Here is a 26842-nt window from a genome sequence, read left to right on the forward strand (position 1 = left end):
TTGAGGCAGGGAGTAAGAGGTGTTCAAGTGAGTTGGAGAGGAGCCCAGAAGGTATGCTGTTTATCTTCAAGGAACATTTATTTTCTCCAAAACATATAACTTGAATTAATAAAGTGGATTTAGATGTGAATAAAGGAAACCAGTCATTGAAACTGAATAACTGTGACTCTCTAAGAATAACCAAAAGATCTGTGAATATGGCTCCTAGAGCAAGAAAAAGATTAAAGCACAAATAACTGTTCTTATTGTATTGCTAAGAAGCACTGGTCTGGATCTGACTGCAAAGCAAGTATCTGCCTGCAGTTAGATGCTGAGGCTACTAGCAACTGTCATTTTGATCAGTGCTTTAGAAATAGACAAAGTTCATTAGAACGACGAAAGAAAGTGATTTCTTAAGTAACACTTACATAAGTAATGTAAAATTATAAGACTTTGGTTATATCCTCTGGTCTGAAATTCAAAAAGAATTTATAAAAAGAAAACCTCTATCAACTTTCTCAACTTACTGCTATGTCACAAAATATCCCTTGAGAAAAGACAACATATCAAGTTATGGGCAATTATCTGTGGAATCTCTCACCTGACCATCTTAAGTCTGGTTCCTGGCATGTCTTTGGAACAAGTTTTGCACTGTTCTCATCCATTAATCATCCCTTCAGGGTGATGGACAAAGGCCAAGTGCTTAAATAGACACTTGGAGGTTTGGGATATGGCTTTGATTCCACTGAACTAAAAAGTCCTTTGATTCTTTCACAGATTTATTTTATTACCACCCAATATCTACTGAAAAAATCCAACTGCATTGCACTAAGTGCTAAACAGACTCTTAAGGATAGAAATACTAAACATATAATATTCACATACATATGTGTGGACTTCTACATTTGGGTTTCTTTGCTTTATTCTTTTCTGGTGTCAGAGAATATTATAAAAATTCTTTTCTCTCAGGAGAAACTGTGATTTCGAACCATTTCTTATCCTCTAAAAACTGGATCTAATGCCTGCCCAAAATAACATAAGGAAGCTGTGAGCAATAGTTTTGGAATACTGTGTCCTACCCTGTTATGCTGATATCTCTGTCTTCCCTTTATTCTACCCAGCAGTGATGGTCTTGCTTACAAAATGGTAATTCTCCAAAACTTGATTCATATCCTTCTGATTTCATTTGTATACATGACCTTTGTTACCAATATATTGGGTCATTCAGTATTCTTAATGTAACAGTCACTATCTCTTAAAGTAAGAGATACAGTTGGTCAAAGATGGTAGTGGTTATCTTGGGGAGGGGAACTACTGTGAAGATAACCAGTTTATTGTCTCCTCCTAAAGGAAAGTAATTTAGAGGTTAGGGGAAGAAAAAGGAACAAACGATTCTCGAGGAACAACCAAATGTTTAAAAAATTAACACAATATGTATTAGAAAAAGTATATACATGACAATAGTAAATCGAACAATGCCATTCATATTATGAAACACCTCCTATTCCCAACCCTATCTTATTTGGCAAGTATCATCCACTTTTCAGTAATACTTGAGGTATAATTTACATACAATAAAATGCACACATTTTAAGTGCAGATTTCACTGAGTCTAGAAAAATATATATTACTATGTAATCGCCAATCAAGATATAGGAGATTTCCATCACTGCAGAAAGTTACCTCCTACTCCTTTGTAATCAATCAACTCACCCTCAGCCCCAGCCAAAGAATATAATTTCTATTACTAAAGATTAGCTTTGCGTGTTCAGGCAATTCATATAAATGGAATCATAAAGTATGCACTTTCTGTGGCTAGTTGTGTTTATTCAATATAATTGTTTTTGAAATCCATTCATTCATGTATTGTATCAGTAGTTCTCTCCACTTTTATGACTGAGTAAAATTCCACTGCATGAGTAGATTAGATCACAAGTTGTTTATTCAGCCACCTGTTGATGAATATTTGTGTTGTTTCTAGTCAGACACTATTACAAATAATGCTGCTATTAAAGTTTGTATATAAATCTCTGTATAGACATACATTTTCATTTCTGTTGAATAATCATCTAGGAGTGGAATTGCTGGATCACTTGGTAAGTAAATATTTAAGTTTTTGAGAGACAAGCCATTTTCAAAACAGAAATCCCATTCTACACTCCCAGCAAGAATGCGTGATAATTTCAGTGACTATATATCCTCACCTACATTTGCTGTTGTCAGTCTTTTTAACTTTTGTCATTATAATGTGTGTGTAGTTCTAACTCATTGTGTTTTAAATTTCATTTCTCTGATAACAAATGATGGCTACCAGTTTTAATACAAATACTGGTCAATTGGATGCTATTTTGTGCAATGTATATTCAAGTCTCTTGCCAATTTTATTTGGACCATTTGTCTTATTATTGAATTTTACGAATTATATACTCTGGATACAAACACTTTGTCACAAACATGTATTTCAAATTCCTTTTCTAGCCTCTGGCTTGCTTTTTCCTTTTTCCCTTTTTTTTTGCTTCTTTAGACCAATAATTTTTTTAAAAAAATTTTTATTGGAGTGTATTCGATTTACAATGTTGTATTAGTTTCAGGTGTATAGCACAGTGAATCAGTTATACACATACATATATCCACTCTGCTTAAGATTCTTTTCCTACATAGGTCGTTAAAGAGTATTGAGTAGAGTTCCCTGTGCTATACAGTAGTACATATGTACAGTGGAATATTACTCAGCCATACAAAAGGACAAAATAATGCTATTTGCAGTAACATGGATGGACCTAGAGATTGTCATACTGAGTGAAGACAGACAGAGAAAGACAAATGTCATATGATATTGCTTATATGTGGAAGCTTTTTCCTTTTTTAATGAGGTCTTTTGAGGAGCAGGAAGACTGCAGTTTTAATTATGCTTGTATTATTATTTGTATTATTTTTAAATGACTGGTGATTTTTTGGATTTACTTTCTATTCAAAATTTGCCTAGATTTTCTCCTGAGTTTTCTCCTAGAATTTTACAATTTTAGTTTTTTATATTTACATCTACAATCAATTATAAATTAATCTTGTGCGTAATGTGAGGTATTGTTTAAGGTTTTTTTTTTAATATGAATATCCAGTTCTTCTAGCACAATTTATTCAGAAGACTATCATTTCCTAATGGATTATGCTGGTGACTTTGAAAAACTCATTTGACCATATGTGTATCATCTCTGTGACCTTAGAGGTCTATTCCTGGATCCTTTATCCTGTTTCAATGAACCATGTGTTTATATTTATACAAAAACCACACTATCTTGATTATTGTGACTTTACAGTAAGACTTGGAACAGGGTAGTGTGAGTCCTCCAACTTTGTTCTTTTTCCCCTTCCACATAGGTCTAGCTATTGTTAAGCCTTAGCTTTCCAAATAAAATCTAAAGTCAGCTCTTCAATTTCTATAGAAACAAAACCAAAAATAACCATGCTGGGTATTTTGTTGGGATTGCAGTGAATCTGTAGATCAATTCAGAGACAATAAGTATGAAAACAATATTGATTCTTCCAAAATATGAACTTGGTATATTTCTCCATTTATTTTGGTTCATTTCCCTCAGCAATTTTTTAATATTTTTCAGTGTATGTCTTGTGCATATTTTATTAAATTTATTTACACTTTGATGTCACTGGAAATGGTATTTTTTACCCTTCAGTTTCAAATTTTTGTAGCTATTATACAAAAATATGATTGATTTTACATACTAATTTCATACCCTATGCTCTTGCTAAGTTATCTTAATTCAAGTAGATTTTATCATAGATACTTTAGCATTCTCTTCAAAAACAATGACATAATCTGTGACTAGAAGTAACTTTGTTTCTTCCTTTCTGATTTTTATGCATGTTATTTACTTTCCTTGTGTTATTGTAGTGGTAAGGACCTGTAGTACAATATTTGTGACTAATGAGAGTGGGTATTTTTGTTTTGCTCCCAATTTTAGAAGGAAAATGTTTGATCAGCATATTATCTATCTTGGTGAGTATTTCATGTGCACATGTAACAATGTGTAGTTTACAACTTTGGGTATGATAATCTATAAATATCAATTAATTTAGTTTGCTTGTAGTATGGTTCAGATCTTCTAAAACATTAGTGATTTTCTGGGTACATACTCTATAAATTATTCATAGATGGATGTTAAAACCTTTAGTGTAATTATGAGTAGATTATTCCTCCTGGCACTTCTTTATTTATGAATTTTGAAGCTCTATTATTAGGTGCACACATATTTATATCTGTATAATCTTCCCTATAAATTCCTCTTTTACTATTATTAAACATCCCTCTTTAACTCTTAAAATTTTCTGTCTGGAAGTCTATTTTGTCTAGCAATAATGTAGCCATGTCAGCTTTCTTATGTGTTCTTTGCATGTTATGTATTCCTCCATCTTGTCCTTTCAGCTTCTTTGTGTCCTTGTATTTAACATGTGTTTCTTGTAGATAGCAGTGTCTACCTTGTAGATAGTTTGCTTTTTGTTGTTTTTTTAAAAATCCAGTCCAATGATTTCTGACAACTGAAGTATTAAGTTCATTTACATTTCATGTCATTATTAATATAATTGGGTTAAAGTCTATCATCTTGCTCATTGTTTTCATCGTCCCTTCAGTGTTTTTGTTGTTGTTGTTCACCTGTTATCTTTTCCTCTGATATTTTGAGTAAATTGGAATGTATTTTAGTTTCTTCAATGCACCATTTTTTTGATATTTATTTAAACATCTTTATTGGAGTATAATTGCTTTACAGTGGTGTGTTAGTTTCTGCTTTATAACAAAGTGAATCAGCTATACAAATACAGATATCCCCATATCTCCTCCCTCTTGTGTCTTCCTCCCTCCCACCCTCCATATCCCACCCCTCTAGGTGGTCACAAAGCACTGAGCTGATCTCCCCGTGCTATGTGGCTGCTTCCCACTAGCTATCTATTTTACATTTGGTAGTATATATAAGTCCATGCCACTCTCTCACTTTGTCCCAGCTTACCCTTCCCCCTCCCCGTGTACTCAAGTCCATTCTCTAGTAGGTCTGTGTCATTATTCCCATCCTGTCCCTAGGTTCTTCATAACCAGTTATTTTTGTTGTTTTTTTTTAGATTCCATATACATGTGTTAGGATATGGTATTTGTTTTTCCCTTTCTGACTTACTTCACTCTGTATGACACACTCTAGGTCCATCCACCTAACTACAAATAACTCAATTTTGTTTCTTTTTATGGCTGAGTAATATTCCATTGTGTATATGTGCCACATCTTCTTTATCCATTCATCTGTCGATGGACACTTAGGTTGCTTCCATGTCCTGGTGATTGTAAATAGTGCTGCCATCATCCAAAAATCCACAAACAATAAATGCTGGAGAGGGTGTGGAGAAGAGGGAATCCTCTTGCACTGTTGATGGGAATGTAAATTGATACAGCCACTATGGAGAACAGTATGGAGATTCCTTAAAAAACTAAAAATAGAACTACCATATGACCCAGCAATCCCACTACTGGGCATATACCCTGAGAAAACCATAATTCAAAAAGAGACATGTACCACAATGTTCATTGCAGCAATGCACCACTTTTTAAAAACTTTTTAGAAGTTTCTGTATGGCAAAAACTATGCAACTTTAACTTACTGATTCAATTTAGAGTCAATATTGTATCACTTAATATATCACACTTCACATTTCATGCTTCTCTGAGGTCTCTATTTGCTTCTCAGTTCCTACTTCACAAATGTTATAAATTTGGAACAATACAACTCAAATTAATTCCATCATTTGTGCTATTGCTGTAACATTTTGGTTTGTGATATGTTATAAACCCTAACTTATAATGTTATTATTTTTGCTTCAAACCAAGGATTGACAGACTTTTCCTCAAAGGGCTGGAGGTAAATATTGGGTTGGCCCAAAAGTTTGTTTGGGTTTTTCAGTAACATCTTACGGAAAACTGTGAATGAACTTTTGGCCCAACCCAATATTTTAGGTTTATGAGCCATGTGGTTGCTATTACAACTACTCACTTCTCCTGTTGTAGCATGAATGGAGCCACAGACAGTACATAAGCAAGTGAAGAAAACTATGTTGCAATTAACCTTTATCTATAAAAACTGTTGGCTGGTCCCCAAGCTGTAATTTGCTGACCATTGTTTGTACAGCTGTTTATTAGGGAAGTTACAAAAAATCTTAGCTTTACCCACCTATTTACTGGATCTGATCATCTTCATTCCATTTTTCCCCATGTTTATTGAGGTATAATTGGTATACAAAAAAAGTGAATATAATTAATATAATACAATTTAGTAAATTTAGACATACGTATACCTCCTGTTACTATCACCACAATCCAGGTAATAAATATATCCATCACCTCCAAAAGTTTCCTTGTGTGCATGTGTGGGTGTGTAGGTGTGTATGTTAAGAGCCCAGAAATAAACTCACTCATATATGGTCAACTGATCTTCAAAGGTACCGAGAATACACAACGGAGAAAGGATAGTCTCTTTAAGAAATCATGTTGAAAAAACTAGATATCCACATTTAAGAGAATGAAATTGGACCCGTGTCTTTCACCATACACAAAATTTAACTCATAATGGGTTAAAGATTTGAATATAAGATCTGAAAACATAAAACTCACAGAAGAAAACATATGAGAAAAGATTCTTTATTTCTTTTTGTAGATCCTGGTTTCCACTGATAACTTTTTCCTTTAATATGAAGAATATCTTTTGGCATATTGTGTAGTACAGTTTTACTGACTACTAATTCTCCAGCTTTCATTTTCCTGAAAAATATATTTGTTTGGCCCTATTTTAAAGCACATTTTCACTGGAAATAAAATTATTAACTGACAGTATTTTAAAGATGTTTAAAGATTTAAAGATGTGTCATTGTCTTCTAGCTCACATTGCTTCTAATGAGAAGGTACCTGTCATGCATATCATCACAATATCATTTTTATTCTGGCTGCTTTGAAAACTTCCTGTCTTTGGTTTTCTGCAATTTGATTATGATGTGCCTAGGTGTGAATTTATTTTTATTTTTTCTTGGTTTGTGTTCCATGATATGATTGGATCTGTGGGTTTGAAAAACTTTTTTTTTTCTTTTTTGGTCCCATTCTCATTCTTTACTAGAATGTCTGGAACTTCAATTGCAATTATGTGAGGCCATTTTTCATTATCCTCCAGGTCCTTAGGTCTCTTTTCTTTAGTCTTCAATCTTTTTTCTATCTAGCAGATTGTCTCAGCTCTTTCAATTTGTCTTCAATTTCACTGACCCTTCTACCGTTTCCAATATGTTGTTCATTCCAACTAGGTAATTTTTTCATTCCAGTTATTATACCGTTTTAGTTATAGTATTTGCATTTGGTTATTTTTAAAGGATTTTTTCCCTCTGCTGAAATTTCTTATGCATTTGCTCATAAATACTGCATTTATCTTTAAATCTTTGAACATATTTTCCTTTAATACTTTGAAATTATTATAATAGCTAGGCTTTGCTATATCCAACATCTGGGCCGTCTCAGGGTTAGTTTTTTTTTTTTTTTTTTCAGTATGCGGGCCTCTCACTGTTGTGGCCTCTCCCGTTGTGGAGCACAGGCTCCGGACATGCAGCCTCAGCAGCCATGGCTCACGGGCCCAGCTGCTCTGTGGCATGTGGGATCTTCCCGGATCGGGGCACGAACCCGTGTCCCCTGCATCGGCAGACGGACTCTCAACCACTGCGCCACCAGGGAAGCCCTCAGGGTTAGTTTTTAAAAGACCACTGTTATTCTCTTTTTTTTTTTAGTTTATTTTTAAAATTTATATTATTTATTTTTGGCTGCATTGGGTCTTTTTTGCTGTGCATGGGCTTTCTCTAGTTGCAGCAAGCAGGGGTTACTCTTCGTTGCAGTGCATGGGCTTCTCATTTCGGTGGCTTCTCTTGTTGCGGAACATGGGCTCTAGGCATATGGGCTTCAGTAGTTGTGGCACACGACCTCAGTAATTGTGGCTCTCGGGCTCTAGAGTGCAGGCTCAGTAGTTGTGGCGCATGGGCTTAGCTGCTCTGCGGCATGTGGGATCTTCCCAGACCAGGGCTTGAACCCATGTCCCCTGCATTGGCAGGAGGATTCTTAACCACTGCACCACCAGAGAAGTCCCATGACCACTGTTATTCTTGACTAAGAGTAACACTTTCCTATTTTCCTTGCATGTCAGGTAATTTTTATTATTTATTGAGCATTGTTAGTAATTATCACTACATTATTACATTGTAATGTATAATACATATTATATAATATATTATAGATAACTGGACTATGCTCTCTTCCTCAAAACAGTGTCGATGTTTATTCTAGTAGGTAATTCAGCTACCTGCTAATCACCTCAAACTTTTGTATTCTGCCTTTTTACATTTTATTAGGGTGAGATGTATGGAGAATGTAGAGACTTGCTCTTACAAATTGGTGGAACTCTACTTCCAAATTCTACCTCCCCATGAATCTTATCGGGGCTTGGTGTTAGCCTTTGTTTGGGAGTATCTAGAATAAGCCTTTATTTTCAAACAAGGTCCTGACTCCTAAGGCTTAATCATTCTGATATCTAAGCAGGATGTTCGGAATTTTAAGAAGGTATATCTTATTTTGCTAAGCTGAAAATTCTAGCTTTCTCCATCACTGCTTGAACTCTACTGTCAGTTTTCTGCTCTGAACCTGATATAGAAGAGTGTGCTAAGCCTCAACAGTTTCACCTTATCTATGCATCCCAATCCTCAGGTAAGGACTAGGATGGAATCAACACAAACTCCTATAAGCCTTCCTCTAATCAACCCTTTCTGCTCCAACTCTAAATATTGTATAAATTAGATTCAATATTAAAGTAAATTTTTTCGGAAAGTTTTTGCTAAGTCATAGTATTAACTTCCTTAATTAATATTTACATTTTTATTTCTACTTTTTTAGGTTCAGCATGGACTCATCTACATTTTTTCTAGCTTAATTATCCAAAAATTCCTTTAGAACCACTAATAAAAGAGTTACTGAGGTGTGTCAAAAAGAGCTTGAATTTACAGTCAGAAGATATACATTTTACTTTTGGTTTCCTTAGCCTCTATTAGCTTACCTGTCATACAAGGGTATATTGCTTCTTCTACACCCATAGCAGAATTGTTTGAATGAAAAGAATACAAGTGGAGTCACTTTGTACACCACAGAATACATCAAGAGTTGTTAGGACATATAATGCATTTTCTGCTCTATAGTTTTAACATAACTGTAATTCATAAGGCTGGCTGAAACACTGGGATCCATTAGTCTATCTGTTATCATCATAAGTAAAATTCTAATAAATTTAACAGAATTTTGGCTCTGAAAAATATTTGACATTGAAGTTTTTTGCCTTTTAGAGTTATCACAGGGAATTTTATTAGATATTTTTCATTAGTTCATTTGCTCTTACTTCTGATAGTTCTAAATGATTTTTCTACAGTTTTATGATGTTCATGTTTAGACACTCATAACAAACAAGTATCCAGGTGAATAGCACAAATATATGCATTGCCAGAGAATAAAATACATTTTCTATCTGGTTACTACATAACTCAATCTGAGTTTAGAAAACAAGAATAAAACATTTTGATTTGGAGTCAAATTTGACTTGGTTGTTATTTCATCCTTTTCATTCTTTAGAACTAAGTAATGCTAGAGTAATCCAACAGCCTGTCTTAGGCATATCACAGTTCTCAGTCATTCTGAATTTCTTTACATTCACTGAGTGAGAGCATGTACTCCCTTTCATAAAAATGTCTCACTCTTGCTTTATTTGTTCTCTAGGATCTGTCTAATTTTGGTTATGTGTCTGATCTGCTGGTGCTGAATACGGAGAAAAGAGTAGTTCCAAAATGTCAATCTGAATGTTGTAATATATCAAAAGAAAAGTAGAGGATGCACAATCCCAGTACAAATACTTCCAAATTAGAGGTGAAAGCAACAGTCACAGGCAAATTTTTATTTGTAAAACCCTATTTGCCATGTTTATTGAAAGGGATTAAACTATGAGGAATTTCTTTAACTATTGCCATAGATAAAACAGTTTCATATGTAGGTTGTATTTAAAAGTACTCCTAGCAGCAGGTAATGTTGATACATGTGGCAGACTGAACCTAAGGTGACTCCAGTGATTTCTACCTCTGTTATTAATGTCTTTGTATATAATTCTCTCCCATGGAGGGTGGGAAAAAACTGAGATGAGATGTTCCTTAAGTAATTAGGTTATGTTATATAAGATTCCATCTTAACAGACTAGAGCTAGAGATTCTTCCTCATGGCTTGATGAATTAAGCAGCCACATTGGAAAAGCACATGTGACAAGGAATTACAGGTGATCTCTAGGACCTGCAGAAATATTCTAAGACATGAAAGTGGCCTTCACCCCAAAACCAGCAAAATGCTAGGGCCCTCTATCATGCAACCATAAGGACATTAAATCTTTCACTAACCTTACTTGATCCAGGATAAGCTCCTTCTCTCAAAATCCTTAATTTAATCATGTATTGCCACATAAAGTGATATTCACAGGGTTTGGGGATTAGGACATGGATTTACCTTCTTGGGGGATACTATTCAACCCACTACTTATTTTCAACTTGAACTACTCTTTCACCCTGATTTTTTTCCCATTAAAAATAATTTTCAGTAAGATTACTTCCATTTAATCATTTACTCTTGGTCATCCCTCTATCTATTCCATCATCCCAGATTTACTGGTTTTCTTTTCTGGATCAAGCTGTGTGCTAGGATCTAACCTAGGATGTTATTCACTCGTATCTGTAATGTAATGAATGTGCTTGGATGTTTTGAAGTCTTTAAAAACATTTTTTCCAAATGTTAATTTGGAGCATTTGAACCTGTGATAAAGTGAAATCCATGTTCCAGTTGAGTGATCTGCTAAACAGTACAAAACTATTTATTAATATAGAAATACTTATGTCTATGTATTTATACATATATACTTGGAATTACGCATTTACAAGTGGACTTATTATAATAAATTAATATGTCACGTTTATTTATAGAACTTGTAAAAATTCTCCCACAGAAAAATTGATAAATGGTGTTCGTGTTCCTGCCATAGTTCACAAAGGCTTAAAACACAAAAAAACTAGGCTTAACTTCACTATAACAATACTAGTAAATAAAATAAATGAAAGTACACAGTATTTTGTAGTATTATAGCTAATATTCTCTAATATGGACAGTGCACAACAAGCTAGGTTGGTCACTCTTCCCAAATACCTTTGCTTACTATCTACTTTTCCTTTCCAGGAAAATATTCTCACAGCCCCTCTGAATTCTTGGTAAACACAACCCCACTCTCCTACCCCCAAACACCCACACACATTGCATACTCATGATATAAATGAAGAAAACACGTCCGAACTTTTGAGCTTTCCCGGGAGCTGGAATACATATAGACATGAGGGCTGCCATTGCCTTTTGGTTCAATTCTGTACATTTTGATGTGCAGTCAGATCAAGTCCACTTTCAGGACATTTAGGACAAGCAAGTGGAAGAGTTTAAATTCTTAAATTTGGTACAATAGTTATAACTTTGAAAATTTAAATGTTTCTTAGTTAATTTGGGCCTCAAGGAAAAAGAATTGTCTTCAAAGGTCTGCTTTGTGGGTAAAGAACATATGCATAATAAATATATGAATCCTTGCATATATTATATTCTCTAGTTCTCTTCTGCATAGCTTCAAAGAGTTTTGAATTATGGGAAATTGATAAGGATTACTACTAATTCTGGTATGTTTTAGTAGAAAAGTAAATAGCCTTTCAAAGTTTCTTCCAGAGGTCTGATTCTATGGAATCATTGATTTCCTTATATATTTTCCTGAATTATACTGTATTTGGAATTCAATCATTTCTTTTTCTCCTCTTCAAAACTTTATTAGATTTTATGTGGAGATCTTGAAACAATGAGGTTGGCCTGGAGGTTGAAAAATGCACACTGGAAACAAATTAATGCACGGGGCTGTTTCCTCTCCCTCTATGGGGCGATCCACAACAGGTTTATTCCTTCCTGCAACTACTGAAATCTACTTACTGCCCCCCATGGATCTGGAATGGGAGAATGGAGCTAGTGTTTATTCTGGTCTCAGCTTGTCTTCTAGCTCAAAAAATAGGATTTGGATCATATAATAGAGAACAAATGAAAATCTTGCAGAGGCAGCATGGTCTAAACCAGTCAAAGTTAGAAAACAGTGTCACCAGAGAAAATCAGAATGTGTATAAAGCCAAAAAGATTGAAGAAAGGGGTTTAGTTAATTTTATGGAGTATTTTTATTTTGGAGGGTTAATGAAAGAAAGTAAAGTGCTCCATTTGTACCAATATGTGAAAAACAATTGCCTTTGAAGGATTCTTATTGCTTGGGATAATAACATATAAATAAGGAATGAAAGTATATCATGCCATTTAAATTACCCCATAGAGTAATAGATTACATTCTCTTACCCTTGTAAATATTCCTAGGAAGAAAAATTGGACCACCATGTAAGTAATTGTCCTAGGGATTTTTTATTTCGTTTTAATAGTTCACTTTAAGTATCAAAGTAGAAAAACCTTAAGTTCAACTGAATGTTAATAAAAGAGATTGCAAAACCAAGAGGTGGTAAGATCCAGCAGAGAGGATGTCTTCATATTCTTTGGTTAGTCAATTGTATTTTATCCACCTAATATCCCATTTCAGGACGCAAAAATGTCTCAAGGCAACCCATATTAGAGAGTTCTCTTATGAGTAAGAACTTATTAATAAGAATTTATATTATTAATGAACAAGATTTAATTAATTCTGAAACATTTTAATCATGATTTTTATGATTGCTTTCCAGATAACATACAATGTCCAGTTTCTTCTTTTAGTAGCATAAACACTATAACCATTTCAACTAATTTTATCTAGAACAAAATAATAATGAAAAGGAGTATATCCTTTTAATGTATACCTAAACCCTAGCCCAAAATTACACAGATTTACTTTAGATTACCAAAATAATTTAAATAAACATGTATGATTTAATATTTCCTTAAATACATTAAAAGATGATATCAAAAATGATAATTCTCTCTAATTCATTATATACCAGATACAATTATATTGATTTCCCTTTGAATATCTGTGGTCCTATGGTAAGCCAGGGACAAAATGAAGATTCACCATACATTAAGAGGTAATAAATAAATAAACAAGAAAAAGAAAGAAAGCACTCTCTACTATTAAAACCAGAACAGGTATTGGATTGCAAGGGATTTTAAACTTGCAAAAGAAAACATGTATTATATTTGCAACTTGATCCAAATAAAGCTAGTTAAGATTTGCTACTTTATTACTAAAACACTCAACATAACCAACCTCATCACCAACTCTATTTGAATTCACATAAACTTCTAATTTTATAGGCACATTAACTATCTTAACTACTAAAATAGACTTGCCTTGAAAATAAATGAGTAGAAGCTCTAAATATGAACAGTCAAGCTGTTCGTGGTATGCTCCATGGATCTGCAAAATGCTTTCCTTCTTATATTGACATAAGCCTAAGCTCCCATGATCTAAAAAAAAAAAAAAGCAAAATATTCAGCATCTTACCTGTAACAAGAAAGCTGCATCTCCCTGCTCCAGCTTCATTTATGATGCTACAATTATAAACCCCATAGTTTTCGTTGGAAAGACTCTTCACCGGGTACTCTGTGTATTCTTGAGAGTCAAATTGACCCATCCGTAATAATTTGTTTCCCAAGCGCCACTCATAGGTCAGCACCCGTATTGGATAGGCTCTCAGGACCCTGCAGCTCATAGTGACACTGCGGTCTTGTCCTTGCCGGATTTCCAGAAATGCTGGTTCCACAGCAGGAGGATCTGTAGAAAAGAGATATTAAAACAGATAAAATATGTGGTTTGCAATAAGCCAGTGGCTACTCTTACTGTGAGAAGCTATTTTTAAGAATACATCTAGCAACAGGGAAGGAATATATATATATATATATATTGTGTGTGTGTGTGTGTGTGTGGGGGCCTCTTTTTGCGGTACGCGGGCCTCTCACTGTTGTGGCCTCTCCCGCTGCAGAGTACAGGCTCCGGATGCACAGGCTCAGCGGCCATGACTCACAGGCCCAGCCTCTCCGCAGCATGTGGGATCTTCCTGGACCGGGGCACTAACCCGTGTCCCCTGCATTGTCAGGTGGACTCTCAACCACTGTGCCAACAGGGAAGCCCCGGGAAGGAATATTAAGAGGTGGGTGGAGAACATATTTAGGCCTGGGAATTTCAGCTTGGGTAGGGAAACGTGATTCCTGAGTGTGGGCAATGAATAAGACTCACTGCTTTAAAAAAGTATTTGCAGGTGAAACTAAGCAGAGTTTATTTTTTCTTTCTAGTTGCTTCCCAGAAAAAAATGTCATAAGTATGTTTGGTTTATATTGTTAGCAAGCAAATGATGTTCTGGGTATAAAAGCAGAGTATCCACACTAGCATGAAATTCTGAAGCAGATGAAGCCATTGGTTCAAGTCAGTGAATTCTAATTATCCCATATGAGGCTCAGTCCTTGGGCTTCTGGATACCAATTATTTAATAAAATGGGTAACACAAGTATATAAATTTATTTTCTAAATTATTCGGTCAGAAAGAATTTGACTGCAAGTCATAATATTCATGCATAAACCTTAAGCAAACTTTGCAAATTATACCACAGGTGGATATGGATTTCAAGCCACTGCAATGGCTCATTTGTTTGGCTTAATTGTGAGTTTCTTCCCATACAATCAAAACTTGCTACGTTAGGTACCTAATCTTTTTGTTTTTGACAGGAAGATTTCCAAAAGGTGTTACACATTTCTCTCATTAGGGTATGCAAAATATAGTCCTTTTCTTAATGATGACTCCCAACTGTCATAATAAATAACAATTATTTCCTGGGCTCTAATGACATGGTTCATTTGATCAAGGAAATTGTGTGGGACCACTCAGAATTTTTTGCACTCAGGATTGCTCTGGGCAACAATATCACATCCTTGACTAGATGTGTATGGCACCCTCTTTAGTTGTGCAGTATAAAAGCTGTACAACACTACCTGGAAGCCCTTCCTTCAGGATGCTAAAAGGTTTTAGGACTACCACACCAAATGTGCCATCTGATATTCTTTACATGTCATTCCTCTACTTTTTATAATATTGTTCTCCTTTCTCATAGCCAACATATTGACTGACCCTTCTTGCTTCTTTCAACAAATATGTTTAAGCTACCATAAGAATTTTAATTTTATTCATAAATTCAATTTGTGAGCCCTCCTTATATAAGTGCTAAGAATAGAAAAAGAAATGAACAAGAAAAAAATCCTATCTGCATGTAGTTTATGGTCTAACACAATAGGCAGATATTTAAATAGCTAATTTAAAAAACTGAAGTACAAAAAACAATTCTAGGGTAGAAAGTGAAGAAGTGAATAACACTATGAGGATTGACCAGGCAAGGAATGTATACTTGAATTGTATCTCCCAGGATATATAGGAAATGGTCAGGTGGGTGAATAGTAAGAGAGAACATCCCAGGTAGAGGGGTAAGTAGGTGCAAAGGTAAGGAAGAGACAGGGAGAACAGGGTGTTTAGGGAAGTATAAGTGAATAGCATAACTGATGCATAAAAGGTGCATGAAGGCTTGGGAAGAAATAAAGATGAAAAGAAAAGCAGAGGCTCTATCAAGGATCCTTGAATGTCATGTTATGGAGTTTGAATTTTACCCTGTTGGTACTGAGGGTCTTTAAAATTTTTTTAAATAAAGGCTTTATATGATTAAACCAATCTTTTAGAAGGCATAGTGTGGCAGACAGGAGGAGCATGAACCCCAAAGAGAGGAAACTCAAAGAGAAGGCCTGAACTAAGGCAATGTCATGGGACCATAAATCATGCCTTAGACAAGAGGGGTATGAGTGATGAAGACAGGGAAGAAAGGAGGAGTAGTTTGGAGTTTGGTGGACATGTTGAATTTGTGCACCCAAGTGCTTCTTTATTTCCAAACATATGGTTATGTTTTATTTTTTCTTTGTTCTGATTTTGTGCTTAACTGAATCATATTCAGAGAAAACAGTTCATATATATTCAATCATCTGAAATTTGTTAAAACTTGTTTTATCTCCCAGAATATGATCGATTATTATCCTGTTTGTGCTTGCAAAGAAGGAGTAGTCTGTAGTTTTGGGATGTGATGTGGATCTACTGGGTTAAGTCTGATAACTGTGTTGTCCATATCATTTATATAGTTGTTAGGGTTTTTTTTTTTCGCCCCATTTATTCTACTTGGATTAATTTAGAAGAAAGTGTTGAACTCTTCTAAAAGGGTAGTAGCTTTTAAAAATTTTCTTCTTGTAGTTCTGTCTCCTTTTCGCTCTACATATCTTGAGGCAATGCTATTCATTACATAAAAATTTAAATCGGCTTTATGTTATTGATGATTTGAAACTTTTATCTTTGTGAAATATCTCCTTTATCTCTATTAATGTTTTATTATTTAAAACTCTATTTTGTCTCATATTAATATAGTTACCTTGGCTTTCATTTAGTTAATATTTACGTTATGTCTTTTACATCCTTTTATACTTTCAGTAACCTTATATTTTACTAGCACCTCTTTTAAACAGCACATTGTTATATTCTATTCTTTCCAAAAAGTCAGACAATCTTTTTCTTTTACTCAGAGTACTTAGCACTGTAAACATTTCAGTTTAATATACTGATATATTTGGGTACAAGTGTTTCCTCTTATTTTATTCTTTCTGTTTGTGTTCTTTCTTTCTTTGTTTTCTTTGTATTAATGGATTATATCATTATTCTAACCCTTTTCCTGCTACTAGTTGGGAACTTAACTGCTCTGTTTCTATTATTATATTGATTGTCTTACAGCATGCAACATGCATACTTAAGTTATCCAAAAACATCAGTTAATACCTTTACCATCCTCTTAGACAAAATAAGAATCTTAGAACAGTTTGTTCCTTTTATTCCTGTTCTGACATATGTTACTGAGTCATGAACTTTAATTCCCTCATTTAAAAAAAATTTATTGGACATTATCATACTTTATACTTGCACTATTTTTTAAAATTACCCAGATATATGTTAGCTTATTTGCCCTTAATTCCTTCTTCCATCACAGACCTTCCAAATCTGTGATCACTTTCCTTTTGCCTAAAGTATATCATATTGAATTATCTTTAGTAGACTTTCTGATGTTGATTTTCAAAAAATATATATTTTACCTCATTCTTTTTTTTTAACATCTTTAGTGGAGTATAATTGTTTTACAATGGTGTGTTAGTTTCTGCTTTATAACAAAGTGAATCAGTTATACATATACATATGTCCCCATATCTCTTCCCTCTTGTGTCTCCCTCCCTCCCACCCTCCCTATCCCACCCCTCTAGGTGGTCACAGAGCACCGAGCTGATCTCCCTGTGCTATGCGGCTGCTTCCCACTAGCTATCTATTTTACGTTTGGTAGTGTACATATGTCCATGCCACTCTCTCACTTTGTCCCAGCTTACCCTTGCCCCTCTCCATATCCTCAAGTCCATTCCCTAGTAGGTCTGTGTGTTATTCCCATTTTGCCCCTAGGTTCTTCATGACCATTTTTTTTTTTTTTTAGATTCCATATATATGGGTTAGTATACGGTATTTCTTTTTCCCTTTCTGACTGAGTTCACCCTGTATGACAGACTCTAGGTCCATCCACCTCACTACAAATATCTCAATTTCGTTCTTTTTTATGGCTGAGTAATATTCCATTGTATGTATGTGCCACATCTTCTTTATCCATTCATCTGTTGCTGGACACTTCTGTTGCTTCCATGTCCTGGCTATTTTAAATAGAACTGCAATGAACATTGTGGTACATGACTCTTTTTGAATTATGGTTTTGTCAGGGTATATGCCCAGTAGTGGGATTGCTGGGTTGTATGGTAGTTCTAATTTTAGTTTTTTAAGGAACCTCCATACTGTTCTCCATAGTGGCTGTATCAATTTACATTCCCACCAATAGAGCAAGAGTGTTCCCTTTTCTCCACACCCTCTCCAGCATTTATTGTTTCCAGATTTTTTGATAATGGCCATTCTGACCGGTGTGAGGTGAGACCTCATTGTAGTTTTGATTTGAATTTCTCTAATGATTAGTGATGTTGAACATTCTTTCATGTGTTTGTTGGCTATCTGTATATCTTCTTTGGAGAAATGTCTATTTAGGTCTTCTGCCCATTTTTGGATTGGATTGTTTGTTTTTTTGATATTGAGCTGCATGAGCTGCTTGTAAATTTTGGAGATTAATCCTTTGTCAGTTGCTTCATTGCACATATTTTCTCCCATTCTGAGGGTTGTCTTTTCATCTTGTTTATGGTTTCCTTTGCTGTGCAGAAGCTTTTGCGTTTAGTTAGGTCCCATTTGTTTATTTTTGTTTTTATTTCCATTTCTGTAGGAGGTGGGTCGAAAAGGATCTTCCTGTGATTTATGTCATAGAGCATTCTGCCTATGTTTTCCTCTAAGAGTTTTATAGCATATGGCCTTACATTTAGGTCTTTAATCCATTTTGAGTTTATTTTTGTGTATGGTGTTAGGGATTGTTCTACTTTCATTCTTTTACATGTATCTGTCCAGTTTTCCCAGCACCACTTATTGAAGAGGCTGTATTTTCTCCACTGTATATTCTTGCCTCCTTTATCAAAGACAAGGTGACCATATGTGCATGGATTTATCTCTGGGCCTTTAACCTTATTCTTAAAAGATGTTTTCCTTGTACATAGGATTATAGGTTAGCAGTTATTTTCTTTCAGCACAACAGGATATAATTCCATTGTTTTCAGATGGTCATTATTGCTGTAGAAAAGTAAGCTCAAAGTCTCATACTTTGAAGTGAACATCTTTTTTTCCTCCAGCTACTTTCAAAATCTTTTTGCTTTGATGTTCTACAGCTTCAATATAATGTTTGTAGGTATAGATTTCTTTTTACTTATAGTTTGCAATTTGCTGGGCTTCTTAAATCTCTTGATTTAACTTTGGTGTCCGTCATCTAGGAAATTTTTGGAAAATTCTCATCATTAGCTCTTCAAATAAACCTGTATTGTTCTCTTTCTATTCTCAATTGATAATCCTTTTTATTCTGTTTTCCATGTCTGTTAACCTATCTTCCAACTTTTCCATTTCTTGAGGTTTTTGCATGAATAAATTCTCTGAGCTAATTCAGTTCATTAATTCTTTCTTTAGCTCTGCTTAATCTGCATTGTGTTATTTACAATAATGTAGTTTTCATTTCTAAATGCTCTGTGTAGTTCTTTGGTATACCTTTTATACCACTCTTTTAATACTTTCTCATTACCTGCAAAGGTAGTAACACTTGTCTTTAAACAAAGTAATTGTTTTATACCATCTGATATTTCCAATTATAGTATTGAGAGGGCTTTTCTGTTGGTTTTCTCTCAGGGTACCTTGTTCCTGTGTATTCTTGGTTAATTTTAACTCTGTGCTACTCATTATCCTTTAAAAAATATTTATGAGGATACTTCATGCCTCAGATGATGGCTTCCTCCTCTAGAGATTTGTGTCCATAGACAACTCTTGGCATTAATGTCTAGGATCACATTAATCCAAGTTCATTGCTTGAGGTTTTATTTTAATCATCTGGGTGACATGAATTTGAGTCAAAAATCCATATATATAAGAGCTGGTTTGTCATTATAACTTCAAGAATGGTTCCTACATCACCTCCACCCTTCTCACATCAAAGGCAAGGTTCTTTGCACTCCCTTGAGAGTAGGAATGTGTAGACTGGGTTTACTTCTGCTCTACTCTTACCCTGTGGGTACAGTCCTCTGAGTTCCAACTTCTATTGGTAGACACTTTCCCAGGGAACACCTGGGTTTGGAGTTCTGCATCCCTTGCCCAGCTATGCCATTAAAAACTGAAGCTCAAATTTGTCCATGTCAGTTAATGCCCCTAAGGGCAAAAGTAGACTCACTGTGCTATTTTTGTATAAATTTGGCCTGGAATTTTTAAATAAACACTTTAATGCTTTCATAATATTTTAAGAATATTTTCCAGCATTTTCAGTTGTTTGCATTGAAAGGGTTTTGTGGAATATTTTAGCTATTTTTATGCCCAGAAATGCATGTCTCTGATTGCCAAGCAGAAATATGGATCTAAAGCTCAGAATGGAAGGCTGACTGCAGGCTACAGTTCTGTTGAGATATCTCAGAGAAAGTATAAACAAAGCCATATAAAATGTCAAATTTGAATTTACTCTTGAATATAATCACTTACGGGGTTGGAGGAAAATAAAAGCTCCTAAAGGCAAATAAACATAAATTAGCCGAGAGATATGTGGATCCAGAAAGTTGTGTTACAAAAATTAAAGGAGTTGTATGCTTCAAAGAACAGGATGTAATACAATGTGCCAAATGTTAGCAAGGCAGAAGTTAACACTTAAAATATCTACTGTTTGCAACAAGTTTAATATTATTAATGATTATAGTGAAAGCATTTTCTGTGAAGTATTTATAACCTGGGTTACAGATTTTTGGCATACGAAAGGTTGGTTAAATAGTAGAGATCAGTAATGAAAACTATTTATTCAACAATATTGTCTGTGATTAGAAAAGATGGTTATTTCTATTGATTTTACCTTCAAAATATATTGGGAATTTATACATTTCTCTCAGTCTCCACTATCACCACTATTACCTCTCACAAGGACTACTAAAAATGTCCCGTGATAGTCTTCTAGAAGGCCAACATGCTTCCGCTTTTGACCTTCTCTCAACCTTCTGAGACTGGCCAGACGTCCCTTTACTAGAGAATCAGCTCTTTTATTCTCCTGTTTACAACACTTTATTGACTCACCCCTGCTTGTTAACCAGGCCAACAAGGTCCTGAAAGTTCTGGCTCTAGTCGTATACCCAACTATTCTCATCTTGAACATTATGTTTCAGAAACATAGGTTTTCTTCCTGCTTCTGTATGATAAACCCTTTCCGGACAATGGACCTCTGATTTTGTTTTGTCTTTCCTTTACTTTATCCACGGCTTTGTGACTCTCATCTTTTAGATTTTACCTTCAGAAAGCCCACCTTTGACTACCAGTAAGTGAAGTATCTCTCCTACTGTTAATAATATAATGTTAGTTACCATTGTATTTGTCTCCTGTGTAAGCTCTATTATAAAGAAACTTACAACTTCCTAGCCATTGAATCACCCTCTGCATCCATCAAGTACCTATTATTATAGTTAGTGACAAATCATTATTGATTGAATAAATGAATGCTGAAATGAATGAATGAATGATGTAAAAGAGTAAAGATGTCCATAGTATATTCAATATTCTCCACATCAAGACCTGGATTCTATGTTCACTTTGTTAAATATGGATGGGCTCTGTGATTACTTTGACCAATAGCATATAGCAGAAATGATGCTGTGCTGATTTCTGGGCCCAGGCCACAGAAGACAGGGAATTTCACTTCCTATCTTTTGAAATACTCACTCTGAGAGTCCTGACCCATGTAATAAGTCCAACTACTTTGTTAAAGAGATGAGGTGAAGGGGCCCTGCGATTACATAAAAGAGAGGGCAGAGTTAAGCCCAGCCTTCCAGCCATCCCCAGGTTTCAGGGGATGTGAAGCTATCTTGGACCTTCCAGACCAGCCCAGCCACCCACAAAGTACCACCAAGTGATCCAGATAATATCACAATCCATATGAAGCAAAATAATAGCCTCCTCAAGTTATTGACTAACTAGAGATTAGATAACTAGATTTAGTAAAATGTGATATTTTTTGAGCTCCTAAGTAATACAGCAGTTTTTAACACAGTAACAGATAACTTACACAGTTGCCTTTTAGCCTTGAAAATCCAGCAGTTTGATATTCTGTGTGAAGACTCAGCAGAGTGAGGCATAAGGACAAGGGGACAGGGTAGTTGAGGAGACACAGTGTAAGCAACAGACCATGGGATCCAAACTGGCTCTGGAAAGGAATTAGCTCAGAAGGAAACTAATGGGGGAAGATAATCAATGGTTTGGATTACTAGGACAACTAGAAAACTTGAAAAGCAAATACACTGAAAACGGAGTCAGGAAGCAAAAACCTTGTAGTCAATAAATAGAATTTTGTCACAATTTAATACTTCAGTGATAGAGAAATTTAGAGTGATTACAAGATCAGAGATATGGCCATTGAAACAAAATGCTAAAGTGGAGTAGAGATTAATGATACTAGAGTCAAATGAAAATAAATTAAGAGAATATACAATTACTTTCAAATTATATTTGCATTTGTCTAGCAAAACAAAGTATTTGCAACTGCTTATCTTCCTTCTTATTAATTTCTTTTTAAATGGAAAAGAATATAAATGTAATTAATTATACCTAACAGGGATATATCTTAAAATACATATTTACTTTTTCTATGAATGATTTTCTATGAGAATTCTTTGAATGTATCTCACCTATTAGGTTATTTCAAGTAATGGATTTTTTAGACCCTCATTATATATGAATGTGTCATTCATCCAAACCTAGAAGATTTAGCCCTGTAAAGACATCTGACAGTGCTGGGTTAAAACTTTTCAAGCACACTGTGTTTTCATACATTCAATAGAATCTGAATTGAAAAGTATCCCTAAATGAAGGTAATCGTTACTGCAATTTAATATACTGCCCAAACTACTTAGATTCCAAGGTGGTTCCTTAACCTCAAAAAAGCAAGAGAATGTAAAACTGAGAATATTCATTATAGTTCAGTCAGGTCTGCCTATGGAAAACTTCTGTGATAATAAGGTTTACTTTAAGCTCACTGGCTATTAATGAGCTCAGCATCTCATTCTTTGGAATATCCAGTGAGGATAACCTGTGCAGTTATGACTAAATGGTATAGTATGAAGTCTTTGAATATGATGAAAGAAAGCTTCAGGTGTCAAAAAAGTTAAAGTTCGCTATTCTGACAGAACCAGTTTTTCATGGTGTAAGAGTTATTCAGTATGTTCTATTATGAAATAATCTTAAGAAACTAAAATAAATAAATAAAATATCATGAGAAAAAAGTCCACTTAGTTATGAAATGCTTAAAAGTAGGACTGCTTAGGAGAAATAACTAGGTTCCTGAGTTTTGTTCAATTAAATAAAATGATTCTAAAAATACATCATTACATTATACTGAATGGATTCACTTAGGTTAAAAATCTCTGGTTGAAAAGTTTGTCAAAATATCCCCCTACAAATATACTGGAGGATGATGGTAATAAAAATAAATTATATTTGTTGATACTGAATATTTACTAAGTGCTAGGTATTGTGTTAAAATCTTCACACAGTTTATCTTTTTATAATAATAAGTCATTTTATAGAAGACACTGAGGCACAAAGCAGTTAAGGAAAGCCAAACAGCTAAAAAGTAGCAGAATAAGGATTCAAACAAGGTAATCTGATTCAGAATGTACACTCTTAACAACAACCTATGCTTCATTCTTTCCAATTACAAATATTACCAATGTTTCATGATTTCGTTCTTTTCCTCAGAGGATTTTGAAAATTTTGCCCTATTAAAGTTATCAATTGAATTAGATGTTGGCCTATTCACACCAGCATTTAGAATGCACAAACTTTCATAAGTCAAAATGGGAAACATGTTTTGTGGAAAGCAAGAAAGTATTGCAACAAAATTGCTATGTTAAAGAAAAATGTTGTTAACGATGGATTTCAAACCAGATTCAAATTGCAGCTTATATAGCAGTGTACTTCATGTAAATGAATTTCTGTATTATCCATGTATTAATATACATGATGAGTGTCTGCAGATTAGCTATCTGGAGGTAAACGTGTAATCTTTTAAAGTTATTAAGGATTTTGATAGGAATTAAGTAAAAAGTGCACAAAATTAATTAAGATTTTAGTATTTTCTGTTCTTGTACCTACTGGTTCCAAGTGTTACAAATGGGGAATTGTTCTAATGTTTAAATTCACATAAAAATGTCTAACTTATCTGGAAAGAGTAATGAATGAAAACACCAGACTATAGAAAAATGTGATTCATGTTTGTTTCTCAATAAGGGGATCAGAGACAAGTTCATGAGTTCTTTTAACCTTGTGTATGAATAAAAATTTGCCTCTATTTCTTAAAAACAATAGCCAGATTCTAATGACAACCAGGACTGTGAGCAAATCAATACCTTTGATTTTAAAAAAAATACTTTTGTATAAGTAACAACCTTCCAAAGCTATCTTAAGGAATATTAATAAAACCCATTTTTAAGTCTTTAAGGGAGTGTGAGACTATAGATGAAAAATTAGTTACAGTTTAAAAGAGGAGAATGCTCACCTGTTTGGAGAACTTCAGGGTAAGAATGATCTTAATTATTGAACCCTTAGAGGGGACTGATAAACATGCACACAATAGGGTCATTTTTTTCTCAAGTCAAATGCCTGCTTAATATGACACTTGTCTGCTCTTTGCTGTTTTTTTGTTTAAGGAGATCTAGGAAAATTGTGCCCTTAAAAATAAAAAAAAGTCTAGTACTGAGATGAGAAGATCGAGGAGTTGGAGTGTTAAGTCAGCAAATTAAATCCTTCCTTTGCCCAATAAAAATAGTGAAATTATTACCTTTAGTGTATGACAACCTCTATTCTTCTGTTTCTGTGTGTGTGTGTCTTTCTCTCAAATCTTTTCATGGTCTTATAATTATACCTATCTCAGTGGTAAGGAAACTGAACTTCAAAGAGATGAGTGAGAGTAACCTGTTTATGGCCATCGAGGGATACTAAACATATTTGAACCTAGGTTAATTTATCTTCAAGACGTTAGCCATTTAGATTTGACCATGTGATATCTTGAAGCATTTTGTTACCATACAGATATAGGTTCAAAATATCCCTATTTATTAGTATCAATCAAGCACATAAATACTTAGAAAATTCTTAGATAATGTTAGGTACACAATGATATATTAAGAGATTAAACAAAAATGAATAAAAAGGCTCCTATTAACATATAATTTACAGTATCAGTGTAAAGATAACATCTTAACAGATGTCAGTATGCACAATTTAATACAAACAATATATGAATTCTTAGACGGCAATAACTAATTAATTGCTGTAGTATGATAGGAAATACATATATATATAAATTATATGTTACATATATATGATCTGTGTTTTTCATTCCTGGAACAGATCTCCTAAAACTTTTGGAACTTTTAGTCCACCCCCTGACTTTCAGGGAGGAGAGAGAGGCTGGAGGTTGAAAACTGAGTTCAAACGCCAATGCCAGTGATTTAATCAATTTTGCCTATGTAATGAAACCTCCATAAAAACACCTCAGTGATGGGCTTTGGGGAGCTTCCAGGTTGGTGAACACATTGAAGTGCTGGGAGGGTGGTGCACTTGAGAAAGGTATGAAATCTTGACACGGCATCCCTCCTCCACCCCATACCTTGCCGTATGCATCTCTTTTATTTAGCTGTTTCTGAGTTGTATCTTTTATAATAAACTGGTAAACTCAAGGAAAAGTGTTTTCCTAAGTTCTATGAGTCATTTTAGCAAATTACCAAACTTGGTAGGGGAGGAAATACCAAGTCATGGGAACCCCCAAATTTATAGTTGGTTTGTTAGAAGTATGGATGGCAACTGGGAATTGTGACTGATGTCTGAAGTGGAGGCGGTCTCGTGGCACTGAGCCCTTTAACTTGTAGGATCTGCACTAATGCTAGGCAGTTAGTGTCAGAAGTGAATTGAATTTTGGACATCCAGATGATGTCAGAGAATCAGAGAACTGGTTTTGGAAGACACACCACTTATTTGGTGTCAGAAAGAATAATATAATTGCTAATCAAGTCTTAAAATAAGCCTAATTTATTCAATAGGGAAAGATATGAAAAAGGATGGGCCTGGGAAAAGATACTGAGAAGTTTGTAGGGTCTGGCTAATGTATCTAGAAGAGACAGGGATTGAAATAGCTAACATTTTTAGGATTAATATACTCTGTATAACTGTGCTAGCACATTTCACATACTTATTACCTCATTCAATTCTACAACAACCTTGTAAAGTGTGTATCTCCATTTTATACATAAAGAAACTAAATCTGAGAAGTTACATTCTCAAGCATCCCACACAGCCCAGGTGACAGACTTCAGACCTAAAACAACATGACTTCGAAGTCCATGTTCTTTCCAGCACAACAGATTGAGAAAGTAGTGCCAAAAGCAAATTGTAAATTAGTCCCTAACATAATGTTAGTCTAACTTGGAAACTGGCAATATTGGGAAATGTAGTTTAAAAATAAAAGTCTATAGCATTTGTAAATAATTAGCAGGAAAGCAACCTCAAAGATCTGGTGATACACTTTACAAAATTAGTATTCACCTCTCTCCACAAACATTCTGAGATTGTTAATAATTGTTACTTATATCTCTAATACTATTCTCAACAGGACAAAATTTTGGAGTTACAGTGTAGAATTATTGCTGTGTGACTGAAAATATTGGTACATTTGTATTGTTCCAATTAGGCACATGATGGATAATGTATAGAACAATTGCAATTTCTTCCTCATAACAAAAATGATAGTATTCTCAGTACTCTTAATCTGTTTATAGAAGCTTTGCTTTGTATGACTATTAGATATTATTTATTACTTAGTTATACTGTTCCTAGGTCTAAAAGAAAGTGAAGAATAAAACAACTCTAAATAATTCAAGGTGTTTATAATAAAACAATTGATTTAATTATTTGAATTTTTCTAGGCTATTAATATGAATAAAATTGT

General features: G+C 34.3%; 1 protein-coding gene across 5 annotated transcripts in view; it reads right to left on the reverse strand.

Moving 5' to 3' along the window:
- Nucleotides 1-26842, reverse strand: part of MDGA2 (MAM domain containing glycosylphosphatidylinositol anchor 2) — an 820633-nt gene that overhangs the window by 94073 nt on the left and 699718 nt on the right. For all 5 annotated transcript variants that reach the window (XR_014015308.1, XM_081227678.1, XM_081227679.1 and 2 more), the window contains one exon: nt 13638-13907. Coding sequence is in view for 4 of the 5 variants with exons in the window: in XM_081227678.1 (XP_081083804.1) it covers nt 13638-13907 (270 nt within the window). In the remaining variant the exon portion in view is untranslated. The remainder of the gene's footprint in view (nt 1-13637; nt 13908-26842) is intronic.

This window comes from Mesoplodon bidens, assembly GCF_964165515.1.
Source record: "Mesoplodon bidens genome assembly, chromosome: 3".
Classification (NCBI taxonomy): domain Eukaryota; kingdom Metazoa; phylum Chordata; class Mammalia; order Artiodactyla; family Ziphiidae; genus Mesoplodon; species Mesoplodon bidens.